Consider the following 14,680-nt stretch of genomic DNA (forward strand, 5'->3'; position numbering starts at 1 on the left):
AGGAAGGGATTGGGTCTCGTACGGTGTTCCTGTGCCCAAACTTCCTCATGAGAAAGACATCCTGGATGTCTCCTGAGGCTCGGAGCAGGGTGTGCAGCCGGAAATGGGTTTCTCCTCCTAGGCATCGGGCAAAATGTCGCGTGTCACTTCCCACCGCTTTCAAGATGCTTCTCAGTGTCTCTCGCGAATCTCTGTGTACATGCCCGGGCCCCGGGCCGATGGTTCCATCACGTTTGTGATGGTTTGGGGTTCCCCCCTTCCAAAGCCTGGTGGGAGGAGTGTTTTTAAACATCAACTGCATGGCCTGTCTTGGGGAATCTCGCCTGAAGGTCGTTATCACCGGGTGGAGAGACGTCAAGTGATACCCGACCGTATCGGAACGCGGTGGTTAATGATGGTGCTTGAACAAGACTTGCGTTGGCATGATTTCGTAATGATTGTAAAGCATTCCCCCAGCCTCAGGTATTTTTTAGGGGGCCCGTCCACCCCCGAGGAGGGTATGAACATCACAGAGTCAACCTGTCCTCAACTCCCGCGGACAGACCTTCGGTTCGTCCTCCGTAGGCCCGTTCAGTCTGGTCGGTTATGGGGCCCCGGTGCACACTCCCTGACTGTCTCCCGGAGCGTGTTTGTAGATTCACTTGTTATCTCTCCCTTGTAGCAATGACTATGAACTTACTGCTTAAAACGGCAGAAATCTATTGCTTGACAATTCTCTCAAGAGTCTGGAGTGGCTCCACTGGGCTGAGACCCGGGAGCCAGCCCCCAGGCTGCTTTTCTTCCAGAAGCTCAAGGGGGAGCCTCTGCCCACGGCCCCAGGGCCCACCTGCATCCCTTCGCCCATGACCCCTCCCCGTCTTCCCAGCCCTCCCTGACTCTGGCCATCTCCCTTGGGTTTTCTGCTTTTTGTTTGAGCGGGGAGGGAAACATCCATTGGTTGCCATCCATACTCACCCCAAGTGGGGACAGAACCTGCAACCTAGGCACCTGCCCTGACTGGGAATCGAACCGATGACCTTTCGGTTCTTTTGGTTTGCGGGAAGACACCCAATCTACTGCGCCACACTGGCTGGCTACATCGGGACCACTGGCTAATCCAGGGGAGCCCCCCTCGTTTGAGTACTCAAGCCGAATCACAACTATAACATCTCTTTTGCCACCTAAGGTAAACATACTCACAGGTTCCAGGGACTGGGACGGGGGCATTCTGAGCCCATTATTCTGCCAGCCACACAAATAAACCTAAACGTAGATTTTCTGCCATTACAATGTTTAGTCCCTCCCCCCTCGGTTTTCCAGTTCCTGGGTTTAGGAGGTTGGGCGGAATGGTGAACATAAGACAGAACCAAGCCCTGACTGTTGGAAGGTGCTATTTTGTGAAAAGCAGAGACCATTTTCAGGTGGATGTGGGTAAATAAACGGTTGGTGCAATCATGATATTAAACATTTCACAGCATGGAAGGCATATAAGTGCTTAATTATCATTGTGGCTGTAATTAACCTTGTCACCGGAAGACAGCTCACAATGAGCCAGGAAAACGAGCCGCGTATTTCAAAGAGCTGGGAAGGAGGAAGGAAGTCGGTTGGTCTTTCTGAAATTCGCCCGCTCCTCGCATCTCTGTCTGGAGGTAACCCAGATCCAAACTGAAATTGCTTTCTATTCATTTCACTCCACTTGGAAGATACGCAAATCCATCTCCCATTACCGGTGAGCATTCGGTGAGCAATGTGGTCTCTGGGAACCCTTTCCCGGGGCACAGTTGCCTTTCAGGTCCCTGCTGTGTGTCTGTCTGCACGCTCTGGATTAGCATCGTTGGTTTGCAGCGGCCGGACCTCCATCGTTGCCAGGTCAGGAGGCTATTTTAAGCTTCTTAAGAGTAAGGATCCAGGAAGAAATTATTTTACTTCTTTGTCACCTTCCTTGGGCAGTGAAATGCAACTTTTTAAATGGTCGAGGAAAAAAAAACCATCTTTAAACGTTGTCTGACGATTGTTCAGTTACTGACTGCCCCACGAGCCCCGGTCCCCTGTAGTGACGGGCAGGTGGTTCATCCCATCTCTTCCTGAGATTGTGATTTAAAAAAAATAGAGGGAGGATCCTGTTGTCTGCCTGTTTTACAGCCCCCGGCAGGCTAGGCATTAAGTGCCTATTGAATGGAATATGTAACGTTCACATTTCCAGCAGCAGGCCACAGCTCCCAGCATGCCCCGACGGCGTAGTCTCAGATGGCTGAACGGCAGGGCCAAGAGGTGACAGTTTGGACTTAACTGAGGACTCGGCCTGCACGATGAATCACGTCCAGGCAGACGCGCTCCTTTACTCCTCCTTCTGCTCCGGAACAAGTGAAACCAGAAAAGACACCTGCATTCACACCGCCTGTCACGTACCGAACCCCATAGGCAGAGACAGGGATGGAATCTTTATGGAATCTTCCCTGTTTATAAGAGGGAATACACAAGGAGTGGTGAGGGGCTTGGAAATTCAGGGAAAGTTAGATATAAGAAAACTGCAGCATTCTTGCCCTGGGCCGTTAGCTATTTCATCTGTCTGTCCCTGGAACACAGCGGCCCGGATGCCTCCACTTGTCCCCAGGCGGTAATCTGTAGCAGTGCCCCAGGAGGTCAGCTGTCTCTCCCAGGAGGGGTGGGCCTAATCTGCAGTTCCTGAAACAATAGCTTTAACATATGCATTGCCGACTAGTCTTATTAAGTATTTAGTTTAGCCTTAAACTACAGCCTTCCAACTCTTGAGTCCCCCATCACCAGCAGCCGAGAGCTGCGTGAGGCCTGCGGCAGGAAAAATGCACAGCTCCCCCCGGTCTGTCTGCACCCTGGCCCTGTCTTTCCAGCTCTGCCTGGCTTCCCACAGTCGGCTCTAGCCATGTCTCTCCCCACCCCCACGGCGAGGGCCCGGGAGAGGGTAGGAGTGTGGGGACAGTCGGAGGGTGGTGGGGTGGGAGGAGAGGGAACCGGAAGGGAGATGCCTGGGGATTCCAGGAGGAGGTGCCCCCAGGGGAGGCGTCCTGATGTTGGGGAGGGCGGGAGCCAGGGGTCTGTGGGCAGGAGGGTGTCAGGTGTGCCCCGTGCCCCTGGGCGTCTCACTCCGTGGGAGCAGCAGATGTTCGTGGATAACCGGCCTCTCTAGAAAGGTCTCCATCACGTCTCCGAGATGTCTGTCTGAGTTAAACACAAGCGTTAAGGATCTCCAGGTTTTTCTGTTATGAAAACATCACCCGTCTTTTTTTCAAAGTCTGTATTTTTTTTTTTTACATTCCCTTCTTTTTCTTATTCGAGATCATCCTCCCACTTGTATCTCTGTGTGTTGTGGACACACATTCCTGGGACTCCATTTCTTCCTTTTCAGTGTGTTGTTGGGAAGCTGTTCTCCTGAATCTGGCTGGGGCGGGGGTCGCTGTGCTTTCCTCCCACGACTCAGAGGCTTTCGTCTCATCTCTGTTTGTGACGTGGCTTGTTTCTCGTCATACCTGCTGCCTTGGTTTCTTGGTCCTTTGGTTTCTATTTCACTCGGGAGTTTCGTGTCCACACTGGTCTTTCTGTCTCCCAGCACGTACCTCTGGGTCCCACCTCTGGGTCTCTCTGTGAAGTGGGGTTTCTCCCTGTTAGGCCTGCAAAGAAGCGCTCTCTCTCTCTCTCTCTCTCGCCCTCTCTCTCTCTCTCTCTCGGCTGCTCTGGTCTGGGCCCTGCGGGTCCCCGGCCTCCTGCATCGCTGCATCCCGTGTCCTTGTCCCTTCTTCCTGTGTCCGCCAGTCTCCCTGCCCCCTCTGGAGCCCCATGCTCAGGACCCCTGCTGGCTTGTGCGCAGGGAAGCGAGGGACGCCTTTGTTCCCACCCCCCCAGCCAGGGCCACGTGCTGTCAGTGTAGGAAGCAAGGACACCGAGCTGTAGGGTCCCCAGAACCGGGGACAGAGACGGCTGCGGAGGCCGGGACCCAGCCCCTCAGGTCCGAGGGCCTGCAGATGATCTGTCCACTGGCTGGGCTTGTCATCCCTCTGTAGGGAACCTTCTCGTCCCCTCAGGTGTGAGTCACGTTGTCAAGAAGGCTTTCATGCCCGTGGGATCAGTTTGGGCACACAGCTGGGGCCACAAGCATGAATGAAGCACGTTCCCAATACTCAAGAAACCCCCACCGTGGCCCTGGCCGGGTGGCTCCGTTGGTTGGAGCATCGTCCGGTGCACCAAAATGTTGTGGGTTGGATCCTGGTCAGGGCACATACCTAGGTTACGGGTTCGATACCCTGTAAGGGATTGAATAGGAGGCAGCCAGTGGATGTTTCTTTGTCACATGGATGTTTTTCTTTCTCTCTCTCTCTCTCAAAAAAAACTCAATAAATATATCCGTGGGTGAGGAGGATATGTATATTAAACAAAGAAAGAAAGAAAGAAAAGGAGCTCCCGTGTTGCTGGGACGAGGCAGAAGATGATTCAGCAGATACTTATCCATGGCCGGCTGCGGGGCTGCACCCAGTGGGGGCTGGGAGGACGGCAGGGCCAGGCCTGGTGTGGTTCCGTCGTCTCGGGTTTGCGGTCCGGTGGGACAGACAGACAGACAGCTGTAAGGGGGGGCGGGGCGAATGCTGCTGTGACCTGGGAGCACACAGGAGTGGCCGCTGGCTCAGTCTGGAATGTTCCAGGACAGACCTTCTAGATGAAGCCCCCGCTTGCCTGGGAGCCGGAGGACGGGCGGGAGTTCCTAAGTCCGGACCGCGGGGAAGGGAGATGTCGTTGGAACGCGCTAGTGAACGCCACCTCGGAGAGCTGGCCGTGGTGCGGGGGAGCCTGCCACCTGGGTGACCGGGGACGGCAGGCACCGTGTGGGAGTTCCGCTCTAACCAACCAGCAGGACACTTGGCTGGGGAGGCCGGCCTCTAGGAAGACAATTCCTTCTCTTTCTGTTCGGGAAGGTGACATGCTCGATCTTTTGAAGTGGAGGACCCACCCGGACAAGATCACAGGCTGCCTCTCGAAGCTGAAGGAGATCGACGGCTCGGAGATAGTGAAGGTACTCGGGCTGCATCCTCCCCCGACCCGCCCCCTGCCCGGGGAAGCTCACGGGACGAGGGGCGTCTGGAGGGGAGGGCCAGGCGCTGGCCGACGGGTTCATCTCCTCCTCCTTTACCCGACAGTTTCTGCAAGATACACTGGACACCTTATTTGGAATTTTGGATGAAAACTCCCAAAAGTACGGGTCCAAAGTGTTTGACTCTCTGGTGAGTTGATGTTCACTGCGATGCATCTTAACCCCGTTGTCTCTCTGTCTGGACTATGGCTGCTTCAGCTGCGCACGCTTCACAGCGAGCGAGTTCGCCTGAAAGGGGTAAAAACATCTTGGCTTGCCTTCGGTTTTACGGAGCTCCGTTGTCCTTCTAGGTCCACATAATAAATTTGCTGCAAGACAGCAAGTTCCACCACTTCAAGCCCGTCATGGACACGTACATAGAGAGTCACTTTGCCGGGGCGCTCGCGTACAGGTGAGGCCGTGAGCTCTGCGAGAGCGGACCCCCCGTGCACAGGGTCTTGGCAGAGGGTGACAGGCGACAGCCGGAGTGGCTTGGAAATGTGGGCAGGGGGCCCGCCACTCGGTGTACGGTCTGGGCCCTCACACGAGGGGTCCCCGCTTCCCACAGAAACCGTCTCGTAGGCTGGGGAACAAGGGTGTCATCTCCCAGGTTTCTGGTCGGCCAGGGAAGCAGGGTGCTGGTGGCCAGTGCGGGGCCACAGGCGGTCAGAGACTCGCCGGCTGACCCCGGGCAGCGCGGCACTCCCCGCAGCCGTGCCCCGCCCCGCCGGCCTGGCCGGCCACCCGCGAGCAAACGGGAGGGAGCCCTGTGCAGACTGCTCTGTCCCCTGGCAGCCGAGCGCAGGCCCGAGATCCGGGCAGCGAGGCTGCGGTCTGGAGCTTTAGGGAGCGGGGATTAGCGGGGAGGGTGTTAATTCCGTTTCTGTTTCCTCAAAAAGTAAAACTTGGGTTTTCTCACTTTCTCCTGCCGAGGCACACAGTGAACTTAAACTTGTCCTTCCCTGGGTCGGAGGCCTGGCTTGATGAGTCCCCTCCCGAGGGGTGGGATTCGAGGTGGGGAAGCCCACCTGGGGCCCCCCGAGGATCTTTCACCCACAGCCCTTCCCTGTCATGGGGGAGTCCGATCAGCAGTCATCCAGGGGTGACGGTGACAGCCGTGCCTCCCGGCACTTCCTTGGCCGGAGTCCTTTCCCTGGGGCTGGCGGCCACCTGTGTGGAAGCTCCCGGAAGCTAGGAGATCGGGGGCTATGTCCTGACCGAGAGGGGCCTCACTGGCAGGAAGGTGGCCGCTCTGCCGCCTGCAGACTGGCCGAGAGCAGCCCGGTAGAAAGGACACAGGGCTCGTGATGGGCGAAGGGGCCCCCTCGGGACAAGAACAGGGGCTGGGCAGGGGGCGTGCACAGGCAGTGAGGCCCGTGGGCCTCGCTCACCTGTCTCCTGTGTTCCAGGGACCTCATCAAGGTGCTCAAGTGGTATGTGGACAGGGTCACGGAAGCGGAGCGGCAGGAGCACATCCAGGAGGTGCTGAAGGTAATGCGGACCCCAGGTTCCCGCGAGGCGGTGCCTCTGCCAGCAGGTTCCCCGCACAGACGGTGCCGGGCGGCGGTGGGCATTGGCGTTGCAGTGCAAGGGCCTTGCTCGCTGTATGGCCGCGCCGGGGCAGGTGAAGTTGGAATGGGACTTTGCCGGGCTCCCGTACTGGCACCTGCTCGGGGCTGAATCCCCCCTCCTCCGGGCCCCAGAGCACCTGCAGTGACCTCTGGGGTCAGCAGGAGGGCGGGGTGGGACCGTGGACGGCAGCTGGGCAGTCGGGCTTGGCGGCCCCTGGCCCTTGCCCTTGTCTCCCTGACAGAGGCTGTCCTCGGACTATCGGTGTTACGTTTTCAGAGAGCGTGGGTGGCTCAGTGGGGATCCCAGTGAGGGAGCCCGAGGCCTGCCCGGGCCACCTGGTTTCACACTGGCCTCGTCTCTGGGCCGTGCGTCTGGAGAGGCTGACACCTTACTTTGCAAACACGTCCAGAAAGAAGGCACGTTCTTTTTTTTAAAGATTTTATTTATTTATTTTTAGAGAGGGAAGTGGAGGAGAAAGGGAGAGAGAGAGAAACATCAATGTGCGGTTGCTGGGGGCCGTGGCCTGCAACCCAGGCATGTGCCCTGACCAGGAATCCAACCTGCCACATTTTGGCTCGCAGCCCATGCTCAATCCACTGAGCTACAGAAGGCACATTCTTAAAGGCATTGTCCAGGACCTGCCCTGGGCACCTTCTGACCCCGACTGTTGGAGAACACCCCCCATTCCCTCTCCTCAGGTGAAGGGGGACAGGTGTGCGTTTTGTAAATCAAGCATTTTGTTCATCATAAATTGCCCGCTTTGGCCTGGTTGAAGGGACAATACTAAGTGGCGAGAATACTCACAAGCAAAGCAAAATCATCTCTGTAAACAGACTCTCTGTTAACTCAACAACCTCTGACGATGGAAACATTTAACGTTCATTCCTCTGGAGCATTACACAGAATTTTTACTTTTAATGTATTTACAATTTTTTTCCAGTTACAGCTGACATTCAGTGTGACATGCGTTTCGGGTGTTCAGATCATGGTCAGACATGCAGATCACTGGCAATTCCAGCGCCCGCCCGGCCCCACACACAGTTACTACGAAACGACCAACCGTATTCCCCGAGCTGCCCTTCACGCCCCGGGACAGTTTGGTGCTTCTCACCCCCTCCCCTTCTCACCCGCCCCGGCCCCCGCGCCCTCTGCCCACCACCCGTGGCCCCACCACCATCTCCAGATGCCCCACACGTGTCCCCTTATTACGTGTCAGGAGGAGGAACGCGCCTCCGACGTCCAGGCTGGTGGGCCAGCTCCACGTCCTTCGTTGTGTCGAGACCGAGTTCCCCTCCCTGCGCACCGGACGTGGCGCCGGGGCTCTCGAGTCTGCCCCCCGTGGGACGCACACACTGCAGGTCCCCACCAGAAGGGACCCTCGGGAACTGTCGTTGCAGGCGCAGGAGTACCTGTTCAAGGTCATCGTGCGGTCGCGGCGGCTGTTCTCGCTGGCCACGGGCGGGCAGAACGAGGACGAGTTCCGCCGCTGCATCCAGGAGCTGCTGCTGTCCGTGCGCTTCTTCCTGTCCCAGGAGAGCAAGGGGTCGGGGGCGCTGTCCCAGTCACAGGTAATTACCCCCCACCCTACCCCCCACTCCCACGGTCGCTGCCAGAGGGGGCAGGGAGCCCAGCTGCCTGTCTGTCCGGCCTCCATGGAGGCGTTTGCTCCCGGAGAAATCCAGGGCCAGGCGCGCATTGCAGCCTCGCTGGCTCGGGACAGCCCTAACCAGCCAGCCCCGGGGTCTGGGAGCCCACAGAGCAGGCGGCGGGCCGTGTCTCCTCGGAGGGTCCCGTCTGAGTGGAGGGCCTGGTGGCTCACGTCAGCCCGACCCCAGCTCCCAGGACGCGCGCTGGTGGTGAGAAGCGCTGTCCCCGCCAGCCCGGTGGGCAGAAGATCACTGCGGGGTCCCTTTCCCGGGCCCTGCTCTGCGCTCTCATCCGCTCACACAGGGCTCCTGGGGTCAGGCTCAGCTGAACTGCGCACTGCTCGGTTTTCCCGAACTCGACCCTCGCCGTCCTGGGCCCGGTCTCACGGGGCTGGCGCTGCGGGGCTGTTGTCAGACTCTGGCCCGGAGAGCAGCTCACGGGGGTTGTTGCAGAACAGGATCCGTCCGCTTGGCGAGCAGCACGGCCTCGGACGCGTTCTGAGAGGCGATTCTGCGTGTCTGCCTCCGTGTTTCCTAGTCCTGTCCACACACCCTGCACTCCAGTGACCTGGTTATAAACCCGTCAGGGGGAGGAGCGGCCTCTTTATGACACCCCCCCCCCCGCCCCCGGAGACGGGAGACTTAGAATCAGTGAGAACCGGGACATGCGAGGGGAGATTAGAAGGTGAAGCTCGACCCCACGGAGGGTGGGTGTGATTTGTGCCCTTTGACACGTGGGAGGCATCCTCCGTGACGGCCAAACCCTAGGGACAGACCAGCCCTTGGGTGGTAACGCCTGACTTTTTCCGACCGTTTGGGCGCTACGCTTGTCTTCCCGGCAGAAGCGACTCCTCTCTCCTCTGGGCAAGGATGCGGTTCAGGCTCCTTTAATACCCTCCCGGCCTCGGGCGCCAGTGGCCACTCCCTGCACACCAGGGACTTGCCAGACGCCTGGGCGTGGCACGGCCCAGGAGGCAGACCTGCGCTCAGACACGGGAAGAGGGCGGTCCAGCGAGCCGGCCCTGTGCCCCCCCCCCCCCCCCGATCTGGTCTCTCAGAAGTTCATCGCTTTTACGAAAGCCATGGACAGTTCATTTGGTTTCATTCTTTTCATTTTTCTTAAATCTTTACCGGTCACGGGGACAGCACCGAGCTCCCATGTGACACACATCCCCTCACTTTGAAGGGCACCCTCCAGTCATGCCCTCTCCATGCGATGCCTCCTGGGGAGGGAGGCAAGAGATTGTTTTCTTCTCCAGATGGGGGAGACGGACACCCTCCGACCTCAGGCCTGTCTCCTCGGGTGCCGGTGGCCGTCCTGACGCGACGCGAGCCGCCTGCCCAGCCGCGGGGCGGAGGAGCAGGCCTCCTTGTGTCTGTTCGGCATCTGACTGGCCCCGCGGACCTCCGGCCTCCGGCGGCACAGCGAGGCCACTTCGGCGCCTTCGCAGGGCCCCGCGTTTCCCTTGCCGTGCGCGGGAAATCCGTGCAATGCGTGCACGCGGCTTCCCGGTCGCCCCGGACGCCCGGTGGGAACCGCTCTCTTCCTTGCAGTGTCTGTGCGAGTGCATTTAGAGGAGATTCAGGTCAGATGACGCAGCGGCTGGTTTCCTCGATCACACAGTGGGGAGTTTGTCCCCCTGCGTTTGGGGAGGAATGGGAGTGGGACACCCCCTCCCGTGCCGGGTTCCCTTTTGACCCCGCACGTTGCGCTTGAGCCAGTGTGTGTCGCTTGTTCATCGCCACCTAACAGATGCCCGCACTTAATGGCTCTCAGCATCACCCGTTCATTGTAATGCCCACAGTTCTGTAGGTCAGAAGGAGAGGCTGCATTTCTGGCTCGGGGTCTCCGAGGACCTCGCTGGGCTGTGGAGAACCCTTCACTGTCAAGGTCTTTCAGGCTTTTGGAAGAAATCAGTCCGCTGGTGTTTGGAGGATCGAGACTCCCATCTCCTCGCTGGCTCTTAGCCAGGGGTGGGGGGAAGGGTGCTCTCAGCTCCTAGAGGCCACGCCCACTCCTTGGTCTCTGGCACCTCCTGTGGCCCCTCAAGGCCAGCCACTGTGTGGGATCTTCCCTCTTTCTGACGTTTCCCACCACCCCCTGAGCCAGAGAAAACTTGTTTTCAGGGCTCATGGGGTCAGGCCCAATCATGATAACCTCCATATATTAAGATCAGCTCGTTGGTGACTTCATTGTGTCTGCAGAACCCTTTCGCCACACAGTGTGATGCACCGGTGGGCACCGCCCACGGGACGGGGGCGTGGGCGTCGGCCTAGAGCCCCGCCCGCCACGTCCGGAGCCAAGGGCACCCACTGGCTGGCGCTCAACTCCCAGGCTGCCTCAAGGCAAAAGCCCTGGTCCCTCGCTCCCTCCTGCATTACTCACACACGGGCTACGGCCCAGGGCACATCCCGTCTCCTGCAGGCAGAGCAGCCACCCTGGCGGCCCTCCGTGCTGGTCAGCAGACGGCAGCCCCGCGGCCCTGGCCATCCTGGTCCCCATCAGAGGCTCCCGCCCCATGCCCAGCTCACCCACCTCTCTGCGGGGGGAGCCCCACCCCGGGAGCAGCTGCTGAGTTAGCCGTTGAGACAGTGGCTCTCGGGGACCCCCTCCCTGGGTAGGTCCCGACCCTGAGGACCCTAGGAGGAGAGGAATGACGGGGAGTTGAGGCCCCAAACCCAGCTTTAAATTTGGAGTCATTATCTTTCTCAAAAATTTTTCCTTGCTGTTAGGAAGGTCAAAATGAAACAGATTATTTTTTAAATTTCTGCTGTAAAAGTCCTTAGCTTAGGTACACTGGCATGACCGTCCCTGGGCCCTCACCACAAGCTGTCTGTTCCCTCGGTCTTTGTAGCAGAAGCATCTCGCACGGCAGGTCCGTTCGAACGCTCCTGTGGAGTGAAGAGGTGCATGTACACAAGGAAGGAAGGAGTACAGTAAAGGGTCCCCGCAGCACACCAGCCTGACTTGTCCATCGTCAGAAAGCTGGGCTCATTTTGTTTCACTGTTTTTAACTTTATCTGTGTGACTCAGCTCTCCACAGAGTGAAACGGAGGTTATATAAACCTGCTTTTTTAGCAGGGACTACCAGCCTGTTTATTTTGAATTCATTGGAATGCATCTGTAATTGTTAAGAGTCGGGAAGAACCTGGGTTTTCAGTGGGTCTGCCAGGCGTGTCTGCTGCAGCTGTGCAGAGAGGTGCGCACCACAGTCCGGGAACTTGAGTCTGAGTCCGCCTTTGGAGCCTGGGCACTCGCGGGCCTGACCTACTTCCCGCCCGTGTCGGATCTCGCGGGGAAGCCAGCCGGCGTTCAGCTTGCAGCCTGCTGGGGACGTGCCAGCTCCCCCAGGGGGAGGTGAGGCCGGTGACCCCTGCGTTCACCGCCTCCTCTTGTGGAACTGTAGAAGGCCACGCTCGTCTGTTTGGATGTACGGCCCTAGCTCAGGATTTGAGGTGTGCCCTTCAGGTTGGATATTACTATCTTTTTATTTTCTTCTGACAAAAACAATGATCAGATTTTTTTAATCATATTTTAAGAATTTTTATAAAATATTTTATTTATTTTTTAGAGACGGGAAGGGAGGGAGAAAGAGAGAGAGAGAAACATCAGTGTGTGGTTGCCTCTTATGTGGCCCCCACTGGGGAACCTGGCCCTCAACCCAGGCATGTGCCCTGACTGGGAATCGAACCTGCGATGCTTTGGTTTGCAGCCCGCGCTCAATCCACTGAGCTACACCAGCCAGGCAGATTTCTTTATTTAGGTAAAGAATATTGTTCTTAGCCAGTACACTCACTTCTGGGCTTACAATAAATCTCAAGGCAACCTCCGGGAGCTCGCTGATGATCTTGTTGTTTCACAGGTGCTGGAGCCGGAGCCCAGGAGGCTGGCAGGACCTGTCCCAGGTCACAGGGTTGCTCGGAAGCCAAGCCAGCGCTATCTGTGCTCCAGGGCTTCTGGTGCCCTGCCCTGGTTCCCCTTTAACCTTAAACTGGGTGTTTTAGGGAATCCGTGCATTTGGTTTCTGAAAGGCAAATGAACTTTAAATCAGCACTTTAGAAAGCTTCTCCAGAAGGAAATGAAATATTGGTGAGGGCAGTCGAGGGCCCGGCGGAGCATTCTTTCCACCTGGCCATGCTGTATTTTTCTGATCCTGTGGGGTTTTGTGCCAATCACTTTGCCAATGTCAGTGATTTTCCAGAATTTCCCAGTTTTTGTGTTGTATCTTTGCACATTTCAAAAAAAAATTGTCTGATTTTTCTGCCCTTTTTAATTTTAATTTTAGCCTTTTAGCTTTCGACACCAGACACATTTGACATTGATCGTCCTAGCACGCAAAAGCATTTGTCCCAGCGTGACACTCCCCAGCACGTGAGAGCCAGTTTCTGAGGGCGCGCCTGGGAGTTGACTTCAGTCTCTCTCTCTCAAGGCCGTGTTTCTGAGCTCCTTCCCAGCCGTGTACTCCGAGCTGCTGAAGCTCTTCGACATCCGGGAGGTGGCCAACTTGGTCCACGACACCCTGGGCAGCCTGCCCACCGTCGTGCACGTGGACGAGACGCTGCAGGCGGTGAAGCTGCAGTGCATCGGCCAGACCGTGGAGAGCCAGCTGTACACCAACCCAGGTGGGCGTGCCCTCACTGGGGGGGCGGGGGGGGTGCTCCTCCAAGGGCCGTGCTCGCCCCCTGCCTCCATCCTTCGGCAGGAGCAGTCGGAACGAGGAAACTGGCAACCCCTTGCTCCAAAGCCTTGCGCGTGTGGGTGGTGGGTAGAATGCATTTACTGGATGCAAAAAGTCTGCATGTTTTTTTTCCACAAAAGCAAAGACACATTTTTCTTTTTCACCAATAACTTCACTGATCTGGATATTTTGAGTATGTCAGCTATCTCCCGCTATCGGCTTCTAGTGGGGTGAGGCCAGGGATGCTGCTAAGCATCTTCCAGTGCATCAGACAGCCCACAGCAAAGGATTCTTTGGCCAAAATGTCAACAGGACCAAGAAACTGCACAAGCCACTTTTGACACGTTTGACCAGTCACAGCGCCTTCCCCACACACTGCACAAATCTTTATTTCTGTGTTTGAATTGCATTTTTACTTTTCTTGAAATAATGAAGCATAATACGCCAAAAATGTTGCATCTCTTCTTCCATCTCCAGTGTTTGTATGCCTGCACAGAAGTTCACCAGTAAGCTTTTTAAAATTCACACTTGATAGGACAGCTGTCACGATAACAATCAAACAAAATGGTTCTGAATGAAGTTACAGACACCGAAGCACTCACACAGGAAAAAAGAACTTTTCGGCCCCCGCCCCCCACGCAAAAGCACGGCCATTCCAACTTTACTTCTACAAGGCAAGGAAACCCTCCTGATGAGTGATTGTAATCACTGTGTGTGGTGCATGGTACACTTTTTCTTATTACAGATTTTTTTTAACGTTCACCAAAATGCAACATTTTCTTTCGGGAAGCGCACAGGGACCTGATTTGACCCTAGCTGTGTGTCTCCTGGAAGTTCTCCATCAGTCTGTGGTCTGGCACCGGGGGAAAGTTCCGCTGTATGGTCATTTTCCGTTTCATCCTAACAGCACGTGACTCACGTGGCAGTTACTAAACCATCCTGTCCCGTGTCTGTTATTACAGCCCATCGCCTCTGATTTCCTCCCAGTTCCTCCTGCGATGGCGTGTGTCCTCATTAGAAAGTCACGTGAGCCTCGGTCCCTATGACCCGGTTGGAAAACCCGAGTTCTGTTGAGCGCCGTCTTCCCACGGGGATGCATCTGCGTAGAGCATTTTTGAAATGAGGTTTCAAGTACAGTAAACGAGCCTTCGTTCACATTTTTCATTGTAAGAATCTCAGACGTACACAAAAGAATGGAGCATAATACGAACACGTCATGAACAGACTTGAGCCACATCGCGTGTCTGTGTTTTGGGCCTTTGGTTATGAGGTTGTTCATTACCCGTCGACCCAGCTCCGCTGAGCAGGCTGGCCTCCCTCAGAGGGAGCCCCCTGTCCGAGAGCCCCTTCCCCGCTCTCTGTGCCTTTATGGTGAAGATCTGAAAATATATCGTTTTTCGTCTTGTAGTGTTTCTATGACATCATGCCGTAGCGTTTTGTCTTTTGCTAATTCTGTCCTCTCACGTTTACCCGTGCTGCCAGACACAGCTGTAGCTCAGTCGCTTCCCACTGGTGTGTAGTGCACTTTAAAGGAGCGATTGTCATGCAGTGGGATGTGGGAGTGGTAGGTCTAGGGGTCATGGGTGGGGGGCCGTGCTGCAGGGAGGCCGGAATGAGCCTTGGGGTTCATCCCGCCCCCTTACCTTTGGCCAGGGGTCCGTGTGCAGACGTCACTCAGGTTTCCTTCCAGGCCAGGTCTCTCTCCT

At 56.6% G+C, this 14,680-nt stretch overlaps 1 protein-coding gene across 3 annotated transcripts in view; it reads left to right on the forward strand.

Annotated features, from left to right (window-relative positions):
• The window catches only part of DOCK4 (dedicator of cytokinesis 4), a 278,124-nt gene that overhangs the window by 186,454 nt on the left and 76,990 nt on the right, over positions 1-14,680 (forward strand). For all 3 annotated transcript variants that reach the window (XM_028526081.2, XM_036010391.1, XM_036010392.1), the window contains exons 18-23: positions 4,923-5,020; positions 5,145-5,228; positions 5,389-5,489; positions 6,487-6,568; positions 8,047-8,217; positions 12,726-12,918. In XM_028526081.2, the coding sequence (XP_028381882.1) occupies positions 4,923-5,020; positions 5,145-5,228; positions 5,389-5,489; positions 6,487-6,568; positions 8,047-8,217; positions 12,726-12,918 (729 nt within the window). The remainder of the gene's footprint in view (positions 1-4,922; positions 5,021-5,144; positions 5,229-5,388; positions 5,490-6,486; positions 6,569-8,046; positions 8,218-12,725; positions 12,919-14,680) is intronic.

The sequence above is a fragment of the Phyllostomus discolor genome, chromosome 10 (genome assembly GCF_004126475.2).
Source record: "Phyllostomus discolor isolate MPI-MPIP mPhyDis1 chromosome 10, mPhyDis1.pri.v3, whole genome shotgun sequence".
NCBI lineage: Eukaryota > Metazoa > Chordata > Mammalia > Chiroptera > Phyllostomidae > Phyllostomus > Phyllostomus discolor.